General features: G+C 44.6%; 2 protein-coding genes across 4 annotated transcripts in view; one reads left to right on the top strand and one right to left on the bottom strand.

Annotated features, from left to right (window-relative positions):
- The first annotated feature begins 945 nt into the window (after positions 1–945).
- MINA (MYC induced nuclear antigen) lies at positions 946–14,593 on the top strand. 3 transcript variants are annotated; one of them, XM_017832757.1, is made up of 10 exons: positions 946–1,049; positions 3,088–3,524; positions 4,720–4,839; positions 5,781–5,909; positions 7,810–7,913; positions 10,215–10,317; positions 10,915–11,080; positions 11,578–11,666; positions 13,001–13,108; positions 14,340–14,593. In XM_017832757.1, exons 2-10 carry the CDS (start codon positions 3,093–3,095, stop codon positions 14,499–14,501), a joined length of 1,413 nt encoding a protein of 470 aa, XP_017688246.1. In that variant the 5' UTR covers positions 946–1,049; positions 3,088–3,092; the 3' UTR covers positions 14,502–14,593. The 3 variants fall into 3 exon arrangements, with proteins under 3 accessions (XP_017688246.1, XP_017688248.1, XP_017688249.1); XM_017832759.1 differs by having other exon boundaries at positions 14,343–14,593; XM_017832760.1 differs by lacking the exon at positions 14,340–14,593 and having other exon boundaries at positions 11,578–11,670.
- Positions 14,594–15,161: 568 nt separating this feature from the next.
- Positions 15,162–22,360, bottom strand: part of CRYBG3 (crystallin beta-gamma domain containing 3) — an 85,886-nt gene continuing 78,687 nt past the window's right edge. Inside the window, exons 20-23 of the mRNA XM_017832756.1 lie at positions 19,803–19,926; positions 18,204–18,362; positions 17,441–17,600; positions 15,162–16,953 (exon numbers count right to left, since the gene is read on the bottom strand). Of these exons, the coding sequence (XP_017688245.1) occupies positions 16,865–16,953; positions 17,441–17,600; positions 18,204–18,362; positions 19,803–19,926 (532 nt within the window). The 3' untranslated portion in view covers positions 15,162–16,864. The remainder of the gene's footprint in view (positions 16,954–17,440; positions 17,601–18,203; positions 18,363–19,802; positions 19,927–22,360) is intronic.

Consider the following 22,360-nt stretch of genomic DNA (forward strand, 5'->3'; position numbering starts at 1 on the left):
ATGGTAACCCAGCCACATGCTGATTAATCCTTATTTCATGTACAAGTGACCATGATATTTTGGTCAGCTGGCGACAGAGCGGTCCAGGTGGTAAAGGAACAAGGACTGAACAGTATGAGCAGCCTTTGCCTTTTTCTCTCCTCCATCCCCCTTTTCTATATATTATACTTTGCCACTTTCTCTGCTCAGCACACAGGAATTTGCTGGATGCATCCATGAATGCAGAACCCACTGGAATCACGACATTTGTTCCAAATGATCCAGCTAGTGCCAGGGAAGCAGAAGTTATGATTGTGTAACAACCACAATGTGAGGAGGAACAAGACTGAAAACCATTTTCCATAAAGGGAAGGATTTGAACTGGTGTTGGAGATACGCAAGGCTCTGTTATTCTCCCTCCTTAAGTTGTTGACAGGACACAGTCCCCTCTCTTACCTGTCATTGAAAGGTCCTTCTAGTAATTAACTTATGGCAGTGTAACTTTGTACCAACATCAGCTGTGCACTGTAAGGCTGCTGAGGTTTCCAAAATCCACCTTTTTTATTTCTGCTAGTTCTGCTTCGTATCCTTCAAGCCAGTACACAAGAACAAAGCTTCGGCAAAGCCTACCTAACATTTTCTTTTGTTTCTGACATCATTAGCCAATGTAAACCAAACCATTAACAGGCATCTAAAAATATTTCTGGAAGTTTTCACGTGCTCGGTGAGGATTCCAAAGTTTTCTTTGAGGGAGACTCAGGGAGACTCTAGGAAGAGGGTTTTTGGTCCAGGAAAAAAAAATAACGCAGCTGAAGCCCAGGCACCGTTGTATGAAGCACACTGATTAACCTTAGTGCTGCTGCATTCCTACTGGAATACACACTGGAGTGACACTGGAATACCGCCGTATTTCCTACTGGCCGCCCGGAAGCGGCTGCTCCCGTGACTCCCAGCGCGGCAGGACCGCCTCCCGCTTCCACCCGGCACATCCTGCCTGGCCTCGCCTCACCTCGCCCGACCCGATCCATCCCGGCCCGCCCCGATCCCACGCGATCCTCCCTCCCGCCCGGGTGAGTGCGGGGCCGCGGGACGGGAAGGGGCTGGACGGAGGCGGCGGGAGCCGGGAGCGGGGACACCGCGTGTCCTCGGAGCCGCTGTGCCCGGCGGTATTCCCGCTGTGCCCGGCGGTATTCCCGCTGTGCCTGGCGTTATTCCCGCTGTGCCCGGCGGTATTCCCGCCGCTTCCCAGGGAGCTGCCGTGGTGTGCCGTGGTAACAGCCCTGGCGGGGAGCAGCTGCTCCCGTGTGGGGTTCAGCGCTGGGGTTTGTCCTCCAGCCCGGCACGGAAGGAATTGGGGGTGCTGGTGGATGGAAAGCTGGGGCTGAGCTGGCGCTGAGCTCACAGCCCAGAAATCCGGGCGTATCCTGCATCCAATTCAGCGGGCCGTGGGTGAGGGAGGGGGTTCTGCCCCTCTGCCGCGCTCTGGTGATTCTCCACCTGGAGCGCTGCATCCAGCTCTGGAGCTCCCAGCGTGAGAAGGACGCAAACCTCTTGGATCAAGTCCAGGGAAGGCCAGGAAGATGATGAGAGGGATGGAGCAGCTGCGGAGACAGGCTGGGAGAGTTGGGATGGCTCAATCTGGAGAAGTCTCTGTGGAGACCTCCTTGCAGCCTGTCAGTACTTAAGTGCTGCAAGAAAGATGGAGAGGGACTTTTTACGAGGGCCTGTAGGCACAGGACAAGGGGCAATGGTTTTAAGCTTAATGATTTAGGTTTAAACTAAATGTAAGGGAGGGTGGTGAGGCACTGGCTCAGGTTGCCCCGAGAAGCTGTGGATGCCCCATCCCTGGCAGTGCTCGAGGCCTGGTTGGATCCTGTTGGATGGGGGTTTGAGCAACTAGATCTTGTGGAAGGTATCCCTGCCCATGGCAGGGGGCTTGGAACAGCTGTAATAACTAGCAGAATGATACAGAACAGCACGTGTTGTAAATGAAGCTGTGTTCTATGAATAGGAAATATCTGAATGTAACTTCTTTAAATCAACGTGAATGAGCTGAGAGGTTGGTACAATGGATTTAGGTCTGGAATTCAAAACTGTTAATCCAGGCTTGGTTGCATTTGTGTTGCTGGCATTTGGGGATGTCAGCTTTAGATCTTGGTGCCTTCAGCAGCATCTTCAGATCTTGCTGTCAGTCAGGGACTGATTTTCAGTCTTTAATTTTTTATGCATTCCCTTGCCTCATGCTGCAGTTGGGAATGTTCATTCTCAGGAAGGAGGTGATGTGAATTCCCTCCTGCAGGGCTGAGATGACCCTCGGTTATTGTTGAGGGACAGGCTGTGCAGGAACTGCTGATGAAACACTGCCCAGGAGTTAGTGGGCCAGCAAGGGTGTCCTGCTGCACAGAAGAACTTAGTGCTGCATGTAAATATCAGAACTGGAGTTTAAGTTTCAAAATACGGGATCTGTGTAAATAAAAGCATCTCAACAAATTGATAGCATTTGCTATCAAATGGGTGTAGGGAGTAGAGCTGTCATTTTTACTTAGAAATTATGGCATCAGCACGTTCAGACTTCTCAGGTGTTGGCTTTCCAGACTTGCACAGTTACCTACCGTTACTTGATTTTCCCCTTAACTTTCCTGAGAATTTGGCAGCCAAACCATTTGTAGATCAACTTCTTTATTTTTGCATAATGGTACACAATCATACTATCTGCCTGGGGAAAACAAAGTAAATGATTTCCAGCTTTAAAATGAAATGTCTGTGCTTGTATGAAAGAATTCTTTTTGTTCTACATAAACAAAGTTTGACAGCTCGACAGGACTGAAAGCAGAATTTTGGCCTTTTAGTTCTTAAACTGGTAAATTTTACAAGTTTTAAACTTGTAAATGTAGTAATTACAGAGCATCAACAGGAAGGCCTAACAATGTTCCCTGTCTTCTGTAAACTGTTAATGCTTTGGAGCAAATAGTGAGGCTCTGAAACCAGAGCTGTTCCCGGGATACTCTGATATCCCACTGGGTAGGGTAAGAGTTGTTGCTCTGGGCCCGTGAGCTCTTGAGGTTGTGTTGCTGGTTGATTGTTTTGGTCCTCTCTCCTCTTGAACAGGAACCATGCCCAAGAAAGGAGGGAAGCATGCTGAAATGGGAAAAGAAACACAGGCACAGTGTAAACGAGCAAAGCTGGAAGCAGCTTGTTCTCCCTCAGTCCTGAGTTTTGAGAACCCAGACAGCCTCTTCGGGAGCTTGATCTCCCCCATCAAAGAAGAGGTGTTTTTCAAGGAGTACTGGGAGCAAAAGCCACTGCTCGTCCAGAGAAATGATCCCCTGGTGGCTGCTTACTACCTGTCCCTGTTCCAGCTGTCAGACTTGAAGGAGCTGTGCAGCCAGGGCCTGTACTATGGGCGAGATGTGAATATCTGCAGGTGTGTGAATGGAAAGAAGAAGGTTTTAAATAAAGAAGGCAAAGTGAATTACATGCAGCTGAAGAAGGATTTTGACCAGAAAAAGGCAACAATACAGTTTCATCAGCCTCAGAGATTTAAGGTGGGATTGTTTCACTGGATATAATTGATGCTGGCTTAATAATGTGGTGTGTTTTGCTTGAGTTGCACTAGACATGGCTTCATCTCTGTCCCCAGGGGAAGTGGTTGACATTGATGACCTGCTGAAATCTTTACATGAGCTGTATTAAAACACAGTTTATACTTTTGCACTGTCCATCATGTTTCACTGCTCTGCAGTAAGAACAAAATCTGATTCGTGCTATAATATGTATAATAATATATTCTTTGTAAAATTTTGCTCTGTCACATAAAAGTTTGGAAAAAAACCGAAATGCACAGAATTGATGATTAGGCATCTGTGCTTAAATTATCCCTTCTGCCCCGCTGTTTCCTTGTGCAAACTTTGTGGCTTTTGAGCCACTTCCCTTTAATGGAGGATAAGGTGTGAAACCACGTGAAATATTTCCAGTGTTGTTGCCAGTGAATTGCACCATGGAAAGGTACCAGCCCATTTTAGCTGAGTGTTCTCAGTCCTTGAGTTTGAGAACAAGACAGTGGTGCTGCACAGTTGTGTAAAGGACTTGGATTCTTGGAGGTGCTTTGATTCAGGTAGTCTTGAAGGTGTCAACACAATTTAATTGTGAGGTGGACCCAAATAAGATCCCAAATACAGGCTGAGTTCCAGGTATAGTGTTCGGGGCTGATGTCAGCTTTAATGGCCAAGCTGCACTTGTGTGGATCTGGTACTTGGCACGTTCTGCTGTTTCCCTTCGGTGCCTTGTCTGTCACATGTTAAGTATGGATGAGTCAAGTTTGGTTTTGAATATTCACAAATGATTGGAGTAACTGGTGAAAGGTCTCTAACCTTTGTATGTTCTCTCTGGTGAGAGAATGCAGATCCTGCATGTGCTTATTGTCTTATGGTGTTTTGCTGTTTGTGGGATTATTTTCCTCTGTTAAGCCTTGTCTGTCTGGTTGTGCAGCCTAAAGATGGCACAGGGAAGAGAACAAACACAGGTTGGGGCACCAGACTTTTTGGCTTAGCAATTACTCTCATGGCAGATCCCCTTTGCATCTCCAGTGCTCTCCTTCAGGAGAAACACTGGTACAGAGCACCTTCCTTCCCAGCCTCTGTGTCCCTGATGTGATCATTCTTCCCAAGCCATGGGGAGGATGTGGGCTGGGCTTGGCTGAGCTCTTCAGCAAGTAAAAGCATCTTTTTTTTTTTTTTACAGGAGGAGTTGTGGAAGATTCAGGAGAAGCTGGAGTGCTACTTTGGGTCTCTGGTGGGGTCCAATGTTTACATCACTCCCCAGGGATCCCAGGGCCTTCCTCCTCACTATGATGATGTTGAGGTAGGACAGCACAACCTTGCCTGTGAAATTGTGCATGGGCTTTTGCTGATGGCAGTGTTTGCTGTTGTGTGTGTGCTTCTAACCCTCCCTCCCACTAAACATTATAGGAAAATGTTTTTTTTTTATTTGTGTTTCCTTGTAGTCGTTTTTCTTACATATTTTTGCTGAAAATTTACTAATAGTAATATCTAATCATAATATCATGTAAACTGGGTTTTCCAGACCTGGTATTTCCATTAGATAGAAAGAGAAGTTTGTTTTCACAGCTGCAGAAGCTTTCTAGCACCTGTTTTTTCATTTTCACTTCATTCAGGCCCCAAGAATTTACAAGTCCTTTTTCCTTTACTAAGTACTTGCTCTTTCTTCAGCTGGACTGTAACAGCAGACTGGTTGTGCTTGTTGGTCCTGCTGTTTTTAAGAAGTTACTGATATGATGAATTCCTGTGGTCCAAATGCATTTTAAATCAGCTTCTAAAAGAAACATACAAATATCCAATCCTTGTATGTATATTTTGCTTTTTAATATTTTCATTTCCATTAAATACACCTGGAGTTTCATTTTCCTTATGCTTGTTATTCAGCAGCCTCACATCCAGCATTTCTAACTCATGCCATCTACCCCCATTTGGGCACCCTATAGAGGTTTCTGATGCTCTGTTGGGGATAAGACTCTTTCACCTGAAATTTTGGATATTTGTGTGGCAGATGTTCCTTTTGGGTTAGTTCTCTAGCACTTCCTTAAGTGACTGGAGAGAAACAGGGATTTCCAAATGCCTGCCTTAGGATAAAACAGATCCCACTTCACAACTCCTCTTTCTGTTGTCTCTAAATAGAGACAAAAGAAATTAGTTCAAATTTAAATTTCTCTGAATTGTAGCTATCTAAAAATGAATGTGAAAGGAATTACTTCCTTGTGGATTTGGATTTATGGTCTTTTGCAGGTGTTTATCCTTCAGCTGGAAGGCGAGAAACACTGGCGGCTCTATAAACCAACGGTGCCTTTAGCTCGGGAATATAATGTGGAATCAGAAGATAGGATTGGGAATCCCACACATGAGTTCATATTAAAGGTATGAGAATTTCATTGCCTTAGGTGGTCTGGGCTGTGATTGCCAGAAAAGTTAAAAGTGGTCCATTTCTTGAAGACAGTGATTGTGGCTGTGAAACTGAGGGGAGGGTTTGCACACTGCAAGCACGAGAAATTTGGGTGATAGTTGTCTAACCTATCCTTTTTTAAAGGTATCCTTTGCTTCTAGTATTTAAATAATGGGCCAAACCCCCCAGTTATTTCTGTAAATTGACTAGTACTCTCCAGGTTGGGCACCCTGACTCCTAGGTCATGTTTGTGGAGTTGTGTGCAGAAAAACCACCGGGTTTGTGTATGGTTATGAAACACTTTTATGCTTTTACATGCTGCCTGTAATCACTCAGGCTAATCCTTCTGTGCACTGAGACTTACTGCTGCACTGAACATTGTCACTGTTCTGGTGAATGAGATTTAAATATTTATCCTTGGCTGATAAAGAAAAGCATGAACCAAACCCCATATAAACTTGCTGTATTAATTGCTCTTCCTTTTTCCAAACCTGAAATTCAAGTGTTTGGTTGGTGGTTGTTTTTTGGAATAAAAGGAACATTTCATGAAGATTACTGAGTGTCAGCAGGGAATCTGGTGCTTGTCCTGTTCTGTTTTACCTGCTTTTGAAGTGTTACTTGTCCAGCTGGTGGTGCTGCTCCATGTTGGAATCCTCAGGAGTTTCTCTGCCTTTTGACCTGTTATGGAGCCTCTCTCTGCTCTTCTCAGTGTCCAGAGCTGCATTTGGGTGTAGGTGTTTTAGGAATAGTGTGACATGTTGGATGGTGTAGGTGTTTTAGGAATAGTGTGACACATTGGATGGGATGCTGACATTGTGAGCTGTGTCATTTGACAGAGGGGAATATTCAATTGTCATCATGTACTGGGTGATGCAAAGTCTAGTAAATTACAGTTCCCTTTCTCATTTCTGGAATATTTTGGACCAGACTTCAGTGCCTTTCATTTTTATGGAATAATGATGGGCTTAACAGTTATCCAGGTTTTTAATTTATTTTTCTTCTGTTTGCTGTTGTTCACTTCCTGTGACCCATTTCTTCTGGGTGGCTGGTGTCAAAGTTTGGTTGTCTCTTTGTGGCTGCCTCTGAGAGGGATGCTGTTGTTTGACTCTGTCTCTTCCCTAAACATCTTTCTAGAATATTTCCTTTCTCCTTCTTTCAAATGAAGAGAATTCAGAATACTCTTGGTTGGTGTAGTCCCCACTCTGGTAAGGAAGGCAGTTTTCTTTGACTGTGCTGTCCAACTCTATAGGTGTTTACAGGACAAGCCATAAGTGAACTTTTATTTCCTTCTTGGAGGCAATTTTATGTGTTTTACACCTTTCTTGTCTTGACTTTCCTTATCTAGTTTTTTTTCAGTGTGGAGTTTTAATTTACACAGGTGAGAAGAAAGATAGGGAGGAGGAGGAAGGTTGTACCTGTTTTTTAAGTGCTTTAACTGAAAATCTCAGACAACAGTATTGTAACAGATTACCATTTCTATAGAATATTTGGCTTTTCTCGTGGAATACTAGCCTTTTCTTTTGATGTGATCTGACCAAATCCCCATTTCACTGCTCCTCTGCCAGCCCACTGTGTTGCCAGCAGGTCCATCTCAGCTGCTTCTTTGTCCTCTTCATGCAGCTCAGTGGGAGTCTGTGTGTTCTGTAATGTTAAAAAGCTTGTTTCACGTTTTCAGTAAATATCAACAGCAGGCTGGAAAGTTTAAGGTTCTGAACTTCTGGCTTAGTGTTGTTTATGTTATTAAAGTGTACATTGCAGGATTGCTCCATTTTGTGATTCTAAAGGATATATATTGTCAGACTGTCTGCTCAGAGTATTTTCTCTGACTGCAATAAGGTTTGACCTGGTGCCCTAAATATATCAATTTTCTTGCAGCCAGGTGACCTACTGTACTTCCCAAGAGGGACCATCCACCAAGCTGACACTCCTCTTGGGACCTCCCATTCAACACACGTGACCATCAGTACCTACCAAAACAAGTAATTATTCTTTATCTTTTGTTTTGTGTGGCTTTCCTCTGCCAAGTGATGTGTGTGAGTAGTACAGACCTGAGATGTGGTGAAGTTTTGGGGCTTGGGGGAAGGAGGGGAGCAAGAAGACTGTTGTTTGAAGCAGCCTGTTTGAGAGGTTTTCATGCAGCAAGCTTGATTGCTTTTTAATTGCTTATTTTATTATTTACCAGCTGTAGGCTTTAATGTGGAAGATGCTACAACTGCAAACTCACTTCTGTATTTAAAAAAATCTCTCATCAGTGGCTGAAGTTACTGTTCATTTCATAGCTCAGATAAAGAGTCATGAGTTACTCCTTTCATCATGTTTTCTCCTGTATTTGATAGTCACCTGCACTAATCTTCTGACAGATTTGCTGCCAATTCTTCCTTGCAAATATTTTCTGCTTATCTGTGTTTTTTTTATCTCCTAACTCATGTATGCAAGTCAGATTTCATATGACACACTCCCAGTCCTTGTGCCCACACTGTTATCACACAGGGAAATGTTCTTGCCAACCTAATCAGCCTCCCAGATGCTGGGTTTGGAGCCATTGGTCTGAGTTAGGAATTAGGAAGGGCAGAACAAGTTTGGGCATATTCTAGATAACTGTGAGATGAATCTCTAACCACCAGCTGTGCCATTCTGGAAACCCAGGATGGGCTGGTAACTCTTCATCTGGCCACTCCTCCAACATGGAGAGAGGGTTAAGAGGAAGCTGCTCAAAGGTGTGAGTCTTCTTAAAAGTTGGGTTCAGATTATTGCAATTTACACATGTGTTCTTTTATTCAGAAGGTAAAAAAAACCTAAACCCAAAAACAGGAGAGGAAAAGGAAAAGCTGCTCTTCTTCCAAGGTTAAAAAGTGGAGTCATCCCCCATTAAGGCTGTTGGTAATGAAGTGCTGACATCCTGCCTCTGCACCTCCTGTCAGCAAGTGCAGGGAAAACAAGCAGGAGTCCTGGTGCAGGCTGGTGTTCTGACTTGGCTTGTAGATGGAAGTATGATCTGGAAACATTTCCTTGGCAAATTGAAGAGAAATCCTTGAAAGCTGGTGGAGGTGGCACTTTCAGGTATTTTCAGGTTTGTCTGGGCCAGATCCCAGCAGGAGAGAAGTGTGCACATGTGGGATAAGCAGGGCAGTTTGGAAGAGCAGTGAGTAGCTGAAGACAGTTGCTGGCAGATGGAGACTATGGGGGCAAAGGAAGGGAAGTAGCGAGGAGTAGATGTCTAATTCCTTTCAATGGCCAGAGTTCTTCCCTCCCACTGTGTAGCAGACAGTGGAACACTTGAGTGGAGATGATAAAAAAATATTGAGACTACAAAAAGCGGCACTTTTTCTTTTTCCTAAACTAAAGTAGTGACTAGAGATCAGAGCTGACAGCAGGGAGTGCTGAGGGAGAACAAGAGCAGAGGGTGAAGTGTATGTTGGAGGACAGGCCCTGCCCTGCTGCCTGCCCTGGGTGGGTGGGAGTTCTGCTGGCAGCCCTGGATGTTTGTCCATTAAATCAGCCTCAGGATGTGGGAGGGAAGAAGGTCACCCATGGACAGGGCAGCACTTTGGCGTGAGCCTCTTTCTGCCCAGGTTGACTCAGGCTGGGCACAGAAGGTGCAGGCAGGAGTAGGAGTCCTCCCTCTCCTCCTCTGGTTTATTGTTACAAGTGGGGAACAGAAGCACAGGGATCAAAGCCAATGTTTTTGGTTAAGTATGTAGGCTAAGAATGGGGATTTAATGCAAAGAAGACACCTACAAACTGCCTGTCAGGTGTCATTAAAATCCCTGCAGGCACCTTGTTTTTGGGGTCGTAATTAAGTTTCTAGTCAAGCTGAAAACTGATGCCCTGTTGGATTTGATAACCCTGGGTACGTTTCCTCCTTCAGTATAAATGTCTCAAAAGCACATGAAGTGACAAAACCAACCCCACACACTTCACTGTGTGCAGTGGGGCTGTATGTGCCTGTGGCTGGATGATAAAGGCCCCAGGAGGAATTCATCAATCACTTAAGCTGCAGTCACTGATAAATGGCAAGCACCAGGAAGCAGAAGAAACTGGACCCTTCTCAAGCCAGTTCCTTCCCTCTGTAGAAGTGCCACTGACCTGAGGGTGGTGAGGACACACATGTGCATAAGCCTTTGCCTGAGGCTACAGAGCAGTAACGGAAGGGCCAAAGGCACTAAGCAGATTTGGAATTCTCAGGGTTTCCAGCCCATGACACCAGTTGTGATGTCTGTTTTATTTCAGCGCTGCTATTTCAGGAACTTTTTGTTTGTTTGTTTCTTCCTGTCCATCAGCTCTTGGGGAGATTTCTTACTGGATGCAATTCCTGGCCTGGTGTTTGACACAGCAAAAGACGACGTGGCGCTGCGGACAAGCATCCCGAGGCAACTGCTGATGGTAGGTAGGTGGGACTGAGGGAATAATGGTGCACCCTGGTGGAACTTCAGCACTTGATCTGCTCTGAAGGCTCAGTGCAATGGCACTGCCTTGTCTAGCAGCCCAGCCACTTCTTTTGAAGTCTTCAGGATGACTCTTCTGAGGTTGGGTCCATCTCAAGCATTGCCTAATTCATTGCACTGCTTTTCTTTCCTATCACAGTGTCCTTTTATGGCTTGTTTCCTTCTAAAAGTAATGCTATTTGCTTGGGAGCTGTCAGACAGGCATAATTCCTCTGAGGCCAAGCTTTTCAGTCTTTAAAAGTTAGGGAATATGTAAATTGTTGTGTGACCTCTTTATGGTGATCCTGCTGTGCTGATCAGCTCCGGGAGGAACAAGTGTCTCTTCAACTGCATTTGCTTGTCCTTTAGCATTGCAGTAACCCCAGAGCAAGGGAAAGTGAGCTTTCATGGGAATGTGTAAAACAAACAAAGGTGGTTGTTCTGGGACTAAGTGTTAACCTTGCAAAGATAAAAGAGGAGTGTCCAGAGTTTTACAGCATTTCTGTACTGGCTTAGGCCTGGTCTGTGCAGCTTTAATTCATGTGTGGATATTTAGCAGGTGAATACAGCTGACTCCACCAAAAAGCTGAGCAGCCTTTTGAGGAGGCTTGCAGACCACCTGGACCACACCAGGGAACTGAGGTCATCTGACATGAAGAAGGACTTCGTTATGCACCGGCTGCCGCCTTGCTTGGGATGTGACTCCGATTCCTTGACTCCAGGTGGGTTTTGAAGTTACTAAAACTGGCTGATGCCATGGTAGAGCTGTTGCTAACTCTGCTTCTCTTGGGACTTCTAGTATTTTATGGTAGGCAAAGATCACAGTCCAGCATCAGCTTCATGTGCCGTGAGGCCCCACGTGTGTGTTTGCTCCCCGTGTCTAGTGGGAGAGATGACACTCCCTTAGAGTGGAATAAAGATTATCCTAGACTGGAACTGGCAGCTGTGATAAACTGTATCCCGAGAGCATTTAACTGGTAGCAGTTTTCCCTGGGCTCTAGCTTGCCATTTATTATAGTTATTTGCAGACAGGAAAGGTGAGAGAATTAAAAAATCTCCTTCTCCTTGCCCCCTCCACAGCAAGTTTGAGGACATGTGGGTGTTGAAACATAGCTTAACAAACAGTCCAGCCTTGAGAGAGTGGGGAGAGCACAGGGGGGCTCAGTTTGACCGTTTGTCTGGTTTTCTTCCTTTCTAAGGGAGGATTTATTTTTCTTAGGTGGGAAATTGCCAAAAATAGACAGCAAAATCAGACTGCAGTTCAGAGATCACACTCTCATCTCCGTGGAACCAGATCAAGAGAATGCTGTGGGTACAGTGAAGCCACCTCTNCAAAATCAGACTGCAGTTCAGAGATCACACTCTCATCTCCGTGGAACCAGATCAAGAGAATGCTGTGGGTACAGTGAAGCCACCTCTGTACATTTGGGGTGGGCTGGGGAGTGCATGTGAGGCATGTGAGTTGTTGCTCTCCTGTGCAAAAGGTCTAAAAGGGTTGTGCAGTTACACTGAGCTGGATCCTGCATCCCATTAGGGTTTGTTAGGATACTGTGGGGTTGTTTGTTGAGTAATATGGCACATTCCAACCTTCTGGAGGGGGGGCTTCAAAACTAAATTCAGCCTATGATTCTGTGTGGGAGGCACATGGCTTTTGTCTCAGGTTTGATGGGGTAGATCATTACAGCAGCTAAATGGCCTCTACAGGTCTTGATAATAGGGGTTTTTTCTATTCTTTGTATTTAAGAACAGGAATAATTTATAAAAATAGGTTTTCTCAAGGGAGGGAATTGTGCTGGTTGCAGCTGCTGCTGTGGCTGCATTTAGTCTTCACTTCTGGGTTATCTCTGTATCCAAGCAGGTGCCAGGGGCACTACTAAGTTGTTCCACAACATTGATACATGCATCTTGCATTATGCTGTGTTTATACTGCTTCTTATCCATGAAGGTTTTTTAGCATGAAATTGTAGAAGTGCTTTTTGTTATCTCACTTTAAAAAAAAAGGGGGTGGGACACACAATGATTATCTTGTACAGTTTGGGGTTTGTTTGGATGAATTGAATGTTTCCCAAGAAAAATACATCATTAATTTCTGATTTTTTCCTCCATCTTGCTTGTGTCCATATTGCTGTGAGACTGTGTAGGTTTTGGAGACTTTTTCCCCCCAATTTTTGGGCCACCTTGCTTTCTGATGTCACAAAGATCAACCCAGGATGACAAGACACATGGAAGACTTGTGTCCACAAATTCCATGTGCAACCTGCCCAGAGAGCTCTGAATTGCTTTGCACAGCTCTGACCAAGGACTGATGATGGGCATGTGATTTTTAAGAGACTGGAAATGTGTTGATGCACACCTGTTCATTAATACTTTCCCTTAAATGGCCTGTTTTCTGTACAGCATCACTCCTGGGACTCTAGCAGGGGCAGTTTTAAGGCAGAAGATGATTGTAAATAAATTTTCAGAGGTGTTTTGGAGAGTCCCTTATTGCTGTGGGAGGTGGCTGTTGGAAAATTCATTTGGGAGGGTGACTTGCATGCTTTGTTGTAAGAGTGACTCCAGAATTAAGGAGCATTGGCAAGTGCAGTGAGATGAGTCTGAGGCTGTGGATCACATGTAACTGTTTCCTCCCTGCTGTCTTTTAGGATGAGATTCGCAGGGAGATGGTTTATGTGTATCATTCCTTAAGGAACAGGAGAGACACTCACATGATGGGGACAGATGACACTGCCAGTGAGGATGGCACGGCCCAGGTTTGTTCCTGCAGACACACCAAAAATTATCTTTCCATGGTGGGTTTTGCTGCATGAGATGAGCTTGCCCAAAATGGTAGCAGGGCCTGGGTCCTGCCATGATCCTCAGCACCCAGAGCCTTTCTGCCCAGCCCTGCAGTGCCCAGATGAGCTGAGGCTGCACCACAGAGGCAGTTTAACAGTGGAACTGAGTAATGTGATCTCATGCTTAATTAAACACTCGAGATGTTAACAGGATTTCTGGTGCATGCCTTATGGCCCAGTGAGCAAAGCTACTGGAGCAACTAAAACCAGCTCTTTACTGGTGTGTCCTTAGCACATCCTCTACTGAGGCTACTGGATAGGCCAGCAGATATTCCCTAGGGATCACTGCCATGCTAAAACCATGTTAGATTCTGTATCCAATGGAACACACTGCAGGGGTGTTCATTTAAGGGTAGGGTGGGTCAGCACTGTGAGTAAAGACCTACCTTGTTCTGAAATGTACTTTTCAGGTTGTCTCTGTTCCTGCTCGCAGGTACAGTGTGCTTTTGCTGGGTCATAAATCCTTCCTAAGCATGGCTTTGAGCTTTGGAACCTTTATTTCTGCTTTTTTGGCAGTGAGGTGCTGTGTCTTAGCTCTGTGATCCGAAACACTTGAATGGCAAAACAGGGCACAGTCTGTCCTTGTCTCAGTAATTACAGCAAGGCTTTTTGCCTGGCACTTATTTTCCTTTGGAAGTAAATCTCACTGGTCCTCCAGAGCTGAGGTTGTACACTGGCACCTGAACAACATGTGCAGATCCCAGAATATTCCTTCTTGCCCTTGAAGACTCCAGGCCTGGGAATGGAGCTCCTCTGTGGTTGTGTCAAACTATATCCAAAGACTGCGTGTGGCAGCTAGAAATAAACTTCTGTGAGCTTCCAAAAATAATGGGTAGGGCTAGGCAAGAGTGTAAGTTTAAGGCTATTTAATTCTTCCATGTGTAAACCACAGGAGAAAGCCACATGCTGTAAACATCCCCACCTCAAAAAGCATGCTAGAACACAGATTAGAGTTCAGCATTTTCCCTACGAAGATAAAACAGGCCTGGATAAAACCGAGTCTTCTGGAGAATGCTCTCAGTGACACCAGTGCCATGTGGGAAGGGAGCACATTCTTGCTGCTCTCTACCCACAACCTCACACACTGCTGTGCAATAAGGACACTGCTCTCAGCTGAAGGATTTTTTTTCTGTTTCTTCTTCCCCAGCAGACTCACGGGCTGCGCTTTCCTTTGTCATACCTGGAAGCACTGAAGCAGATTTGGAGTAGCAGCACTGTTCATGTTAAAGAGCTTAACCTCACCTCAGATGAAGAGAAGGAAAACCTTGCCTTGTCCCTGTGGAGTGAATGTCTGATTGAAGTTCTTTGATGCTTCTGTGAATTAGCTGCTCCTCTAAAGGAGTGTTTCTGTCTGTTAAGCATCTCCTGAGAGCGAGGCTTATTAAATTACTTTATATATCCGGCCTCTGGTTTGTGGTGCTGTCTAAACAAATACTTGCTTTTCTTTCCTCAGTTTTAGGAAACTGGGCATGGGGAAAACAAGTAATCTGCTCACTGTCTAGTGAGCCACAGCTCCATGTCTGGGGATGCACAAAGTCACTCCTAGTAACACCAATGCTGTGGTATTCCCTTCCCTCTGGAGAGCTGCTAAATTTATATACATGGGGCAGGATCCAGAACCTTGGGCATAGAACAGTAACTTGTTCTTTTTCATTTGTGAAGTTCAGCAGCAAGAAAACACGTTTGTTCAGTTTGACTGCCCTGACAGGACAGAAGCTTCTCAGTAGAAGCTGTGTGTGGTGTTCCCAAAGGGGGAAGATTTTGCCCAAGAAAACCCCTTTCCTCTCAGATGCTGCCAACACTGGTGCTCCCCCAGCACCAGTTTTAATGTCAAAGTAACCCAAAACCTCTGACTGGAGCCTGTATCTTCAATGCTCACTCAAGTGGGTTTTGATGAGTAGTGCAGTTACCTGACTACTAGAAATCAATGAAGTATTAAACTCACGTGACAGCAGAGCCATGTACTCAATGTCCATTTGAAAAGAAATATTTTACAGGAATGTGCTTGACACCTGCTAAAAACTATTGTTTAGTTTGTTTAAAAAAAGAAACCAACAAGCAAAATGTTCCTCCTAAAAAGTTTTATACAGTTAAAATATACATGCTTTAGCTTTTACATTCAAGGTCTCCTAAGTACAAAAGCTTGCTTTGCTTTGTTATGTAACACTGAGACACCAAATATGATTTAGTCATTCTTCATTTAAAAAACTACAACTTCTTACACAGGCTTTTAAAATTTCATATGGAAAGCAAGTCACGTGCAGAACACTTGATGGACTGACTTACAAGGAAAAAAGCTAAAGAAGTGCTTTAGTTGGAAAAATATATACATATATTTGAGGATCTGTTACTCAAACAGCAGATTTATGATAATTCTAGAATGTAAAATAGTAAGTGCAAGTAGATAGTTCTTTTTTTTAAATAGTACTATATAGAACTCCATTTCATACAAAAATAGACATCCATATGTTTTATTTCTATGGCAGACTTGGGGTTATGTCTTTATTCGTTTGGGGGTGATCCTGTTTGAGTGCACAACTGAAATAGTTACAGCTTTTGGAATCTAAAATATCTTGCCTTTAGCTAACCTGAACTCCTTAAATAGTCCTAGAAATACATACCCTGAATATACAAATATGAAAAAAAAAGGTATTTTCAATTAAGTAGGTAAGTGATGCCGAAACCAGTGATCTGAGGGATTTCTCAATAAGCAACACTGGAATGCAGGCTGCCAGGACCTTTGAAAATACATGCCAGGGTGAGTTGTTTTCTGCAGGAAGACATGGTTTCAAGACCAAATGACATTGCATTAAATTAAGCTCTGTACACTGAACCAAAATACAGCTACATTTAAAATCGTTGCTGTGCTAAACGCAGCTTTAGCCCTTGCAGAAGTGCAGCCTGACCCAGGGCCATTTATCCCTGGTTTGATACATGCACATATGGCTCCTGTTAAAGGTGATCTGGGATAACTCACAATTGCATGGGTAGTAAACAGGCCACGGGGCAGCAAAACCAGTTCCTGGATCTGGGAATTTGGTACAGTGAAAACGAGGGAAGGCAAAGGCTGACCAGTAACACTGAGGGGGTGAGAGTCAGGCTTTCTCTATCACCTCATTTCACATGCTGAGCTGGAATTCCAGTTCAAACTTGTCTTTATGAACAAAATAAATTGCATTTGAGCAAGATTTGAGCTTCAGGATTGCTTGGAGCCCAAACAGTTTTGCTTGGGACGTGAAAGTCCAACTCCCCTTCTTTCAAGCTCACCAGTGCATTCATTCCTCGAGGAGCTTCCATCAGTGTGAGGAAGGTAAAAACAACATCTCTGAAGAGCCTTTCCCGTGTTATCTCTTGCAGTTCCTATACTGCAAAACCTATGTCTAGTCTTTTATACTTTTATACCTTTCATACTGCAGATGAAGAGTAATAATTGACTTTCATAGAAGCAGCCTCCGAAAAATCAACTTCCCTGCAGAGAGACATTGGATCAACATCCCCTCCTCCAAATTTGTGCAAAATTCAGTTCTTCAAAGAGTTGGTGCTTGGTATGAAGGAAAGTAGAGAGGAGTTGCTGCTTATGGTTTCAGTGGTGTGTGACTTCAGTAGCTGGGGTCTTGTTTTCCCCCTCTAAGATGTTAATAGCCCACAGAAGGTCCATCTGTGGGGTGGGTTTTACAATATTTCTATATCCCATTTCTGTGAAGGTCTGTCTTCTGCTGGCTGATTCATAATGATGTGGTTCTTGTCATAATAATTTCCTCCTTAAAAACAAAAGAAAGTCATGAAGGAAATTTTTTTAAAATAAATGCTCATAAAAATCTATGGATAATATTTAGGAAGTATGATTAAGTAGGAAAATTAGCTGAAAAACAGAAATTCCATGAGGTGTCTGTAATTGAGCAACGACAATTTTAACAGCCTTCTTTTTTAAACTCCTTTTCACTTTTTGAGCCACAGCTGTTCTGTGGTTGCTTCTTCACCATTTTGTCTTTAACTTGCATTCCTTGCCATCAGCACTGCTCAACTCTCTGAAGTACAGTAGTTGATTTGATCAAAATAAACCTCTGGAATCAAAAGAGAAAGGTTCCTCCCTGCCCTGTTGTCCCACTGACAAGCAACCGGACATAAATCTAACAGGAAACCTTAAATACAAAAAAAACCCCAAAACTGGAATATGGCAATTAACCCTAATCAAAAAACATACCTAAAACATGTGAGAGGTTTAGGGATTGTTTGTTTCTTAAATACCTTTAATATCAAGGACCAGTTGTTCACTGAGGTATGAACTGATGGTTCCATCCTCATTGAGTCTCCACTTTTGTCTGTCCTTCCCATGCTCTGCCCAGAGGGCAACTTTGGCCCCAGGCACGTCTCTGCCACCAATGACATCTAGACAGGCATTGTTGGCCTAAGGAACAAGAAGAGAGGTGAGATCCAGGCCACAAATCCTCAGTTTTGTGCCTGTATTGTTTCAGGCACTGAGCATATGTCAGGAAATGGTGCTGCAGTTGGTAAGAAGGAGTGAGGACAAGTGAGGAGCAGATTATGCAGCAACTGATCAGCGGCCTGATCAAAGGCAGTGTCTCTGCTACTTCAGGTTTTTATGTTATCAGCTTTTTATGTTAAATTATCAGCTTTTTTTATACCAAGAGCAGACTATCAAGGGCAGCATTAACAGAAAATCACTCCGTTCACACATTACTTGTCAGATAAATTCTTTACTCTTTAAAGTTTTAAACTTAAACTTGTGACTTTAGACAAACCCAGGTTTCTACTGGTTTCTACTTCCAGGAGCATCAGTCCCATTAGACAGATGTGAGAAGTAGCCCACCTTGCCCAAGCAGACAGATCAAAATGACCTACAAGAAGATGGTAGGTTTTTTAAGAGTTTTGGTTTAAGAGAGAACAAAAACCATCTGGGTGTTAGTGGTGGCCTAGAGTAAAAGCAAGAAGTGAAGGTCAGAGAAGAGCAGGGATACAACCCACCCACTTCCAGCACCTGTAAACTCACCCTGGACTTGAAGAGCCCCCTGCAGTAGTGCCAGACCTGGGTGTTCCTGCCGTTGTAGGGGGATGCACACACTGAGGTTGCTCTGACGTCTGCCAGGCTCCCAGCCACCGTCAGGTACCGACCCTGGGCTCGGTTCCTCACCCTCAGGTACACTGCAGGCTGGGAGGGGGTGAGGGGAGAGGGTTACAATACAGAGATTACCACAGCTGATGTGGGAGAGCCTCCCTTCCACCTCACATCAGTTTTCTAAACACTGTCCAATTTCCAGTATCAGAAGAAGATGCTCACTGACTTTTTTGTTAGAAATGTGCATGTGAAGCAGCAGCAAGCGGCTTTCACAGCTCTAAGCAGCAATGGCAGATAGGTTTTCTTTAAGAAAAATGTATTTATGGCTATAGACCTAATTCCTGGGGTATGCAAACATGTCTAGTTCAGCGCATTTCAGTCATTCCAAGGCCAGGCAGTGGGCTGGACTCCACAGGCTTTTTATTCTTGGGACACAAAACTTACTGAGTTTCGTATCCAGTAACTTCAACCCCCGTTAACTGGAGTATATGGCAGACATAAACCACTTTTGAACATGCATTCTGCTTTTGAAAATACACAGAAAACAGGGTACTGACTTGGCATCCCTGTTTACTCAGTTTACTCAAAAAATAAGAGGATTTTGTAGGGCTGTTACAGGGTTTGAGCTTTTGCTCTGTCATTCCCTGATTTCAGTGCAAATAAAGAGCAGGGAGTTATAAAGAGCAGCTCTGCTGGAACCCCAAACTCAAGCACAGTTTTTCTTCTAGGAGCTTTGAATGCCCTTTTTTCCATATTAAAACAAGCAGACAGTAAAGCCTCTCTCCCACCAAGCATCCATAAAAATAATGTGTATCAGTATAGTATAATTCCTTAAAAGGAATTATGAAGTCACTGAGCAAAGCCTGTCTCATTTTGCAAGGCTGGGCAGTGACAACACCTGCTTTGACTGGTCTGGAGCTTCTGTGTGTCACTGATGGCCTGCTGGGCCTTGGAAAGGCAGAGAAGCACAACTGTATCTCCTTTTCCTTGATTTAGGGACATTTATCTCAGTCTTGCAAAGCTCCTAAGAATGTTGTGGTTTTGAGACCTGAACCTTTGAATTTGACTGAACGTGGCATTACTTGGGGTGAGGCAGAGAGGGAAAACCTGGTGGGACTGCATGAACTTTGCCTGTTTTGGAAATCCAGGCTGCAGCACAATAAAATTTGCTCTTGCTTCCATTTATGTTAATTATGAAACAAGTCTGGAATTGGTTTTCTCATTATATTGTTTTATGGCAAAAGTGTAAAAATAGAGCATCTCCAGGACATGCTAATGAGCAATTCAGAAAAACAAAACTTGGCTCCAAGAAACTAGGAATTATTTCCCTTTAGAAGGCGAACATAGATCTCAATAACTGCCACGAGAGGCATTTTCTGCTTCAGTAATCTTCCAGTAGGTCCTTCTGGCTGTCACCATTTGGCCTGATTTAAGGAGTACAACACACACCACTGTACTTGCTGCTAGAGCTGATACTTGTGCACCAAATCCCTGTCCAAAAAAAACCCCTGTCCTCACACAATCTTACAGTACCTGCTTCATGGGACGAAGGGAGCCAATTACTTTCCAGCCACTGTGTTCATTCCAGTTTGAAATCTCACTGGGCTCCAGCAGAATCTGCCTTCCTAAAAAATTACATCCCTCGTACGCAATCCACCTGGAATACAGAGAATAGGACATGAAGGACCTCGTGTTAACCACAGCAAACCCAAACTGCAGGTCAAAGCTGTGCTCCTGAAAACCCCAAACCTCTCCACAGTGGTGCTCATGTCAAACCTCTATTTCTGTGCTGCAAAATGCCACCCATGTCAGTGGTTTTACTGCCTTCTGTTGACACTGAGACCTGTTTTCTGTTTTTTCTGCCTGAAATTTGTAAACTCCACTCCCCATCTCCCCGCCCCCCCATTTTTTTTCTCCACAAATAGGAGGACCCAGATGGGAATAATGCTGGTTTCAGCAGGCAGAGTTAAGAAATTAGGAAGCCACACGCCAGGTGCAGCTTTGCCTGGTTGTACATATTAATTATGAGAGGATCTTGCCCTATGTTTTCATTACAGTTAAAGCTTTTTATAGCTATTCCACCTGTCTGAAAACACCAAGTGTTTACTCCAAAACCGACACCCTGCTGTAGCAGACTTTCCTGTAGTGAATATATCTGAGCTGTGGGCATGGCTGAATCTCTCACCACTGGCACATACAGACCCCCTTGTTATCTGGGCATCTGCTCAGTAAATGCTGCTTACAAAGGGCAGCTTCAGGATCACAGATCCCCTCTGTTTGTATCAATAGCACATTGTTGTGTGAATCCTAAAGGACTCCTTAACTCCTGCAGACACAAAGCAAACGCTGGTTTCCCCGGTTACCTGTTTTGCAGGTCAGCTGCCAAGATCCTGAGGGGTGGGTGAGCTGCACGTCAGTGAGAAAAGATCCACCGTGCTAACAGCACCTGGAATTTGCCTTTCCCATGGCACATAATTTGGAGGAACTCGACAGCCAGCCTTGCTCAGGGCTCCATGGAGCCTAAAGTGTGAACTGCCTTGCAATGAGGCTGTATCCCTTTCCTCAAATGAAGTCCCATCCCTCCTGACTAACAGGTATCCAGAGCAGCCTGACCACCACTCTGTGTTCTTTACCCTTCTAATCCATTCCTGACTTTTTTTCCTTGCAATGTTTTCTGTCAGGTCACTGAGAATTCATTTGTTAGCATTGTTCTTGGAGCATGGGACAGTCTCATTTGGAATGCAGTTTCAAAGCAGATAGTTATAGGAAACAGAGAGGGGAGAGACTGTCTCAGTGATCACCAGATGAAGCCAGGTTGGGCTTTTGGCCTTCAGCAACACAGGCAGAACTCACCTCAGCTCTCACCAGGCTGTGCCTCCTGTCCCACATCTCAGAGTACCTCAGCAGCCTTTGCCAAGCCACAGCCCAGGCTTGTGCCATTGCTGAGGTGGCCAGTAAATCTTTGTTATTTGCCTAAAGCTGACAGCAGGCTTTGGGACAAGGAGCTAAAAAACCTCCAAATCCGCCTTCCTGAGCTCTTAATCACAGATAAGGCAAACAAACCCACAGACTTCCCACAATCACCTGACACCTTTAGGCTGCCTATCTGCCACGTGGGATGGGGACAGGCTGTGGGGGTCTGCTTCCTAGGGAGCATCACAAACAACTCAGAGGAAGCCCAGCCATTCTGCCCTGACCCTTCTCAAAGGCAGGGAAGGAGCTGACCTGGCTTGGATGCACAGTAATGAGCAGAAAGATGCAGGAGGGGCTGCAATGCTGCACTCACTCTCCTGTGCTTTCTTGCTGTGTGGTCCTAAAGCCATCACCCTTCCTTTACACCCAAATGCATGGGCAAAGGGATTTAATTTCCAGTTCCACACCCCTGATGTGGGGGTGAAAACTCATAAAGGGATGTTTCCCAACAGGACGAACTTCAGACCTCAACATCTCCATAGAGGAATGGAGATTTACACACTCCCACCAGAAATCAGTCAGGTGTTCCTCCCAAAGAAGGCCTTTCCCCCTCCAGACTAACAGATCAGGGGGAATGTGTGCACTTCTCAGCCAAACAGCAGCTGTTTGCCACCCTCACCTGGGGCACCTCAAGACAACAGCAGCAGATCATCACTCACTCTATATTCCCAGCAAGGTTTCAGGATGGAAGGGGCAGATGTTATGGACTAGAACTCATAGTGAATTGGCAAAGCTCTGTAGGGATGCTTATATTCATTATTCTCTCAAGAAAATTACAGCCTTGTCTGTGTGAAGAAGGTGGGAAACATAGGAAGTGTGTGTCACGTTAGAGGAACAGCAGTTTCCAGCCAGTCTCAGTCGCAGGATGAGACTCTGCAAATTGTTTGTTGCTGCTGTGGATGTGGAGGCTGAAAACCTGGTCAGAGACAGAACACTTGAGAGGTTTTCCAAAAGGTGAAGGGGCAACACGTGGAAGAGGTTAGAGGGTCACTCCTGCAGATGTAAAACAGTTTTCATAGAAGAACCTGGGTGTGTGTTCACACTCAGGGAGGAGGGTTAAACTAATAACAGAAGCAAATTACTGTTCCAGCTGTCAGATCCAACCTGAGCTTCTCTCA

The sequence above is a fragment of the Lepidothrix coronata genome, unplaced genomic scaffold (assembly GCF_001604755.1).
Source record: "Lepidothrix coronata isolate B3197 unplaced genomic scaffold, Lepidothrix_coronata-1.0 Scaffold205, whole genome shotgun sequence".
Classification (NCBI taxonomy): Eukaryota; Metazoa; Chordata; class Aves; order Passeriformes; family Pipridae; genus Lepidothrix; species Lepidothrix coronata.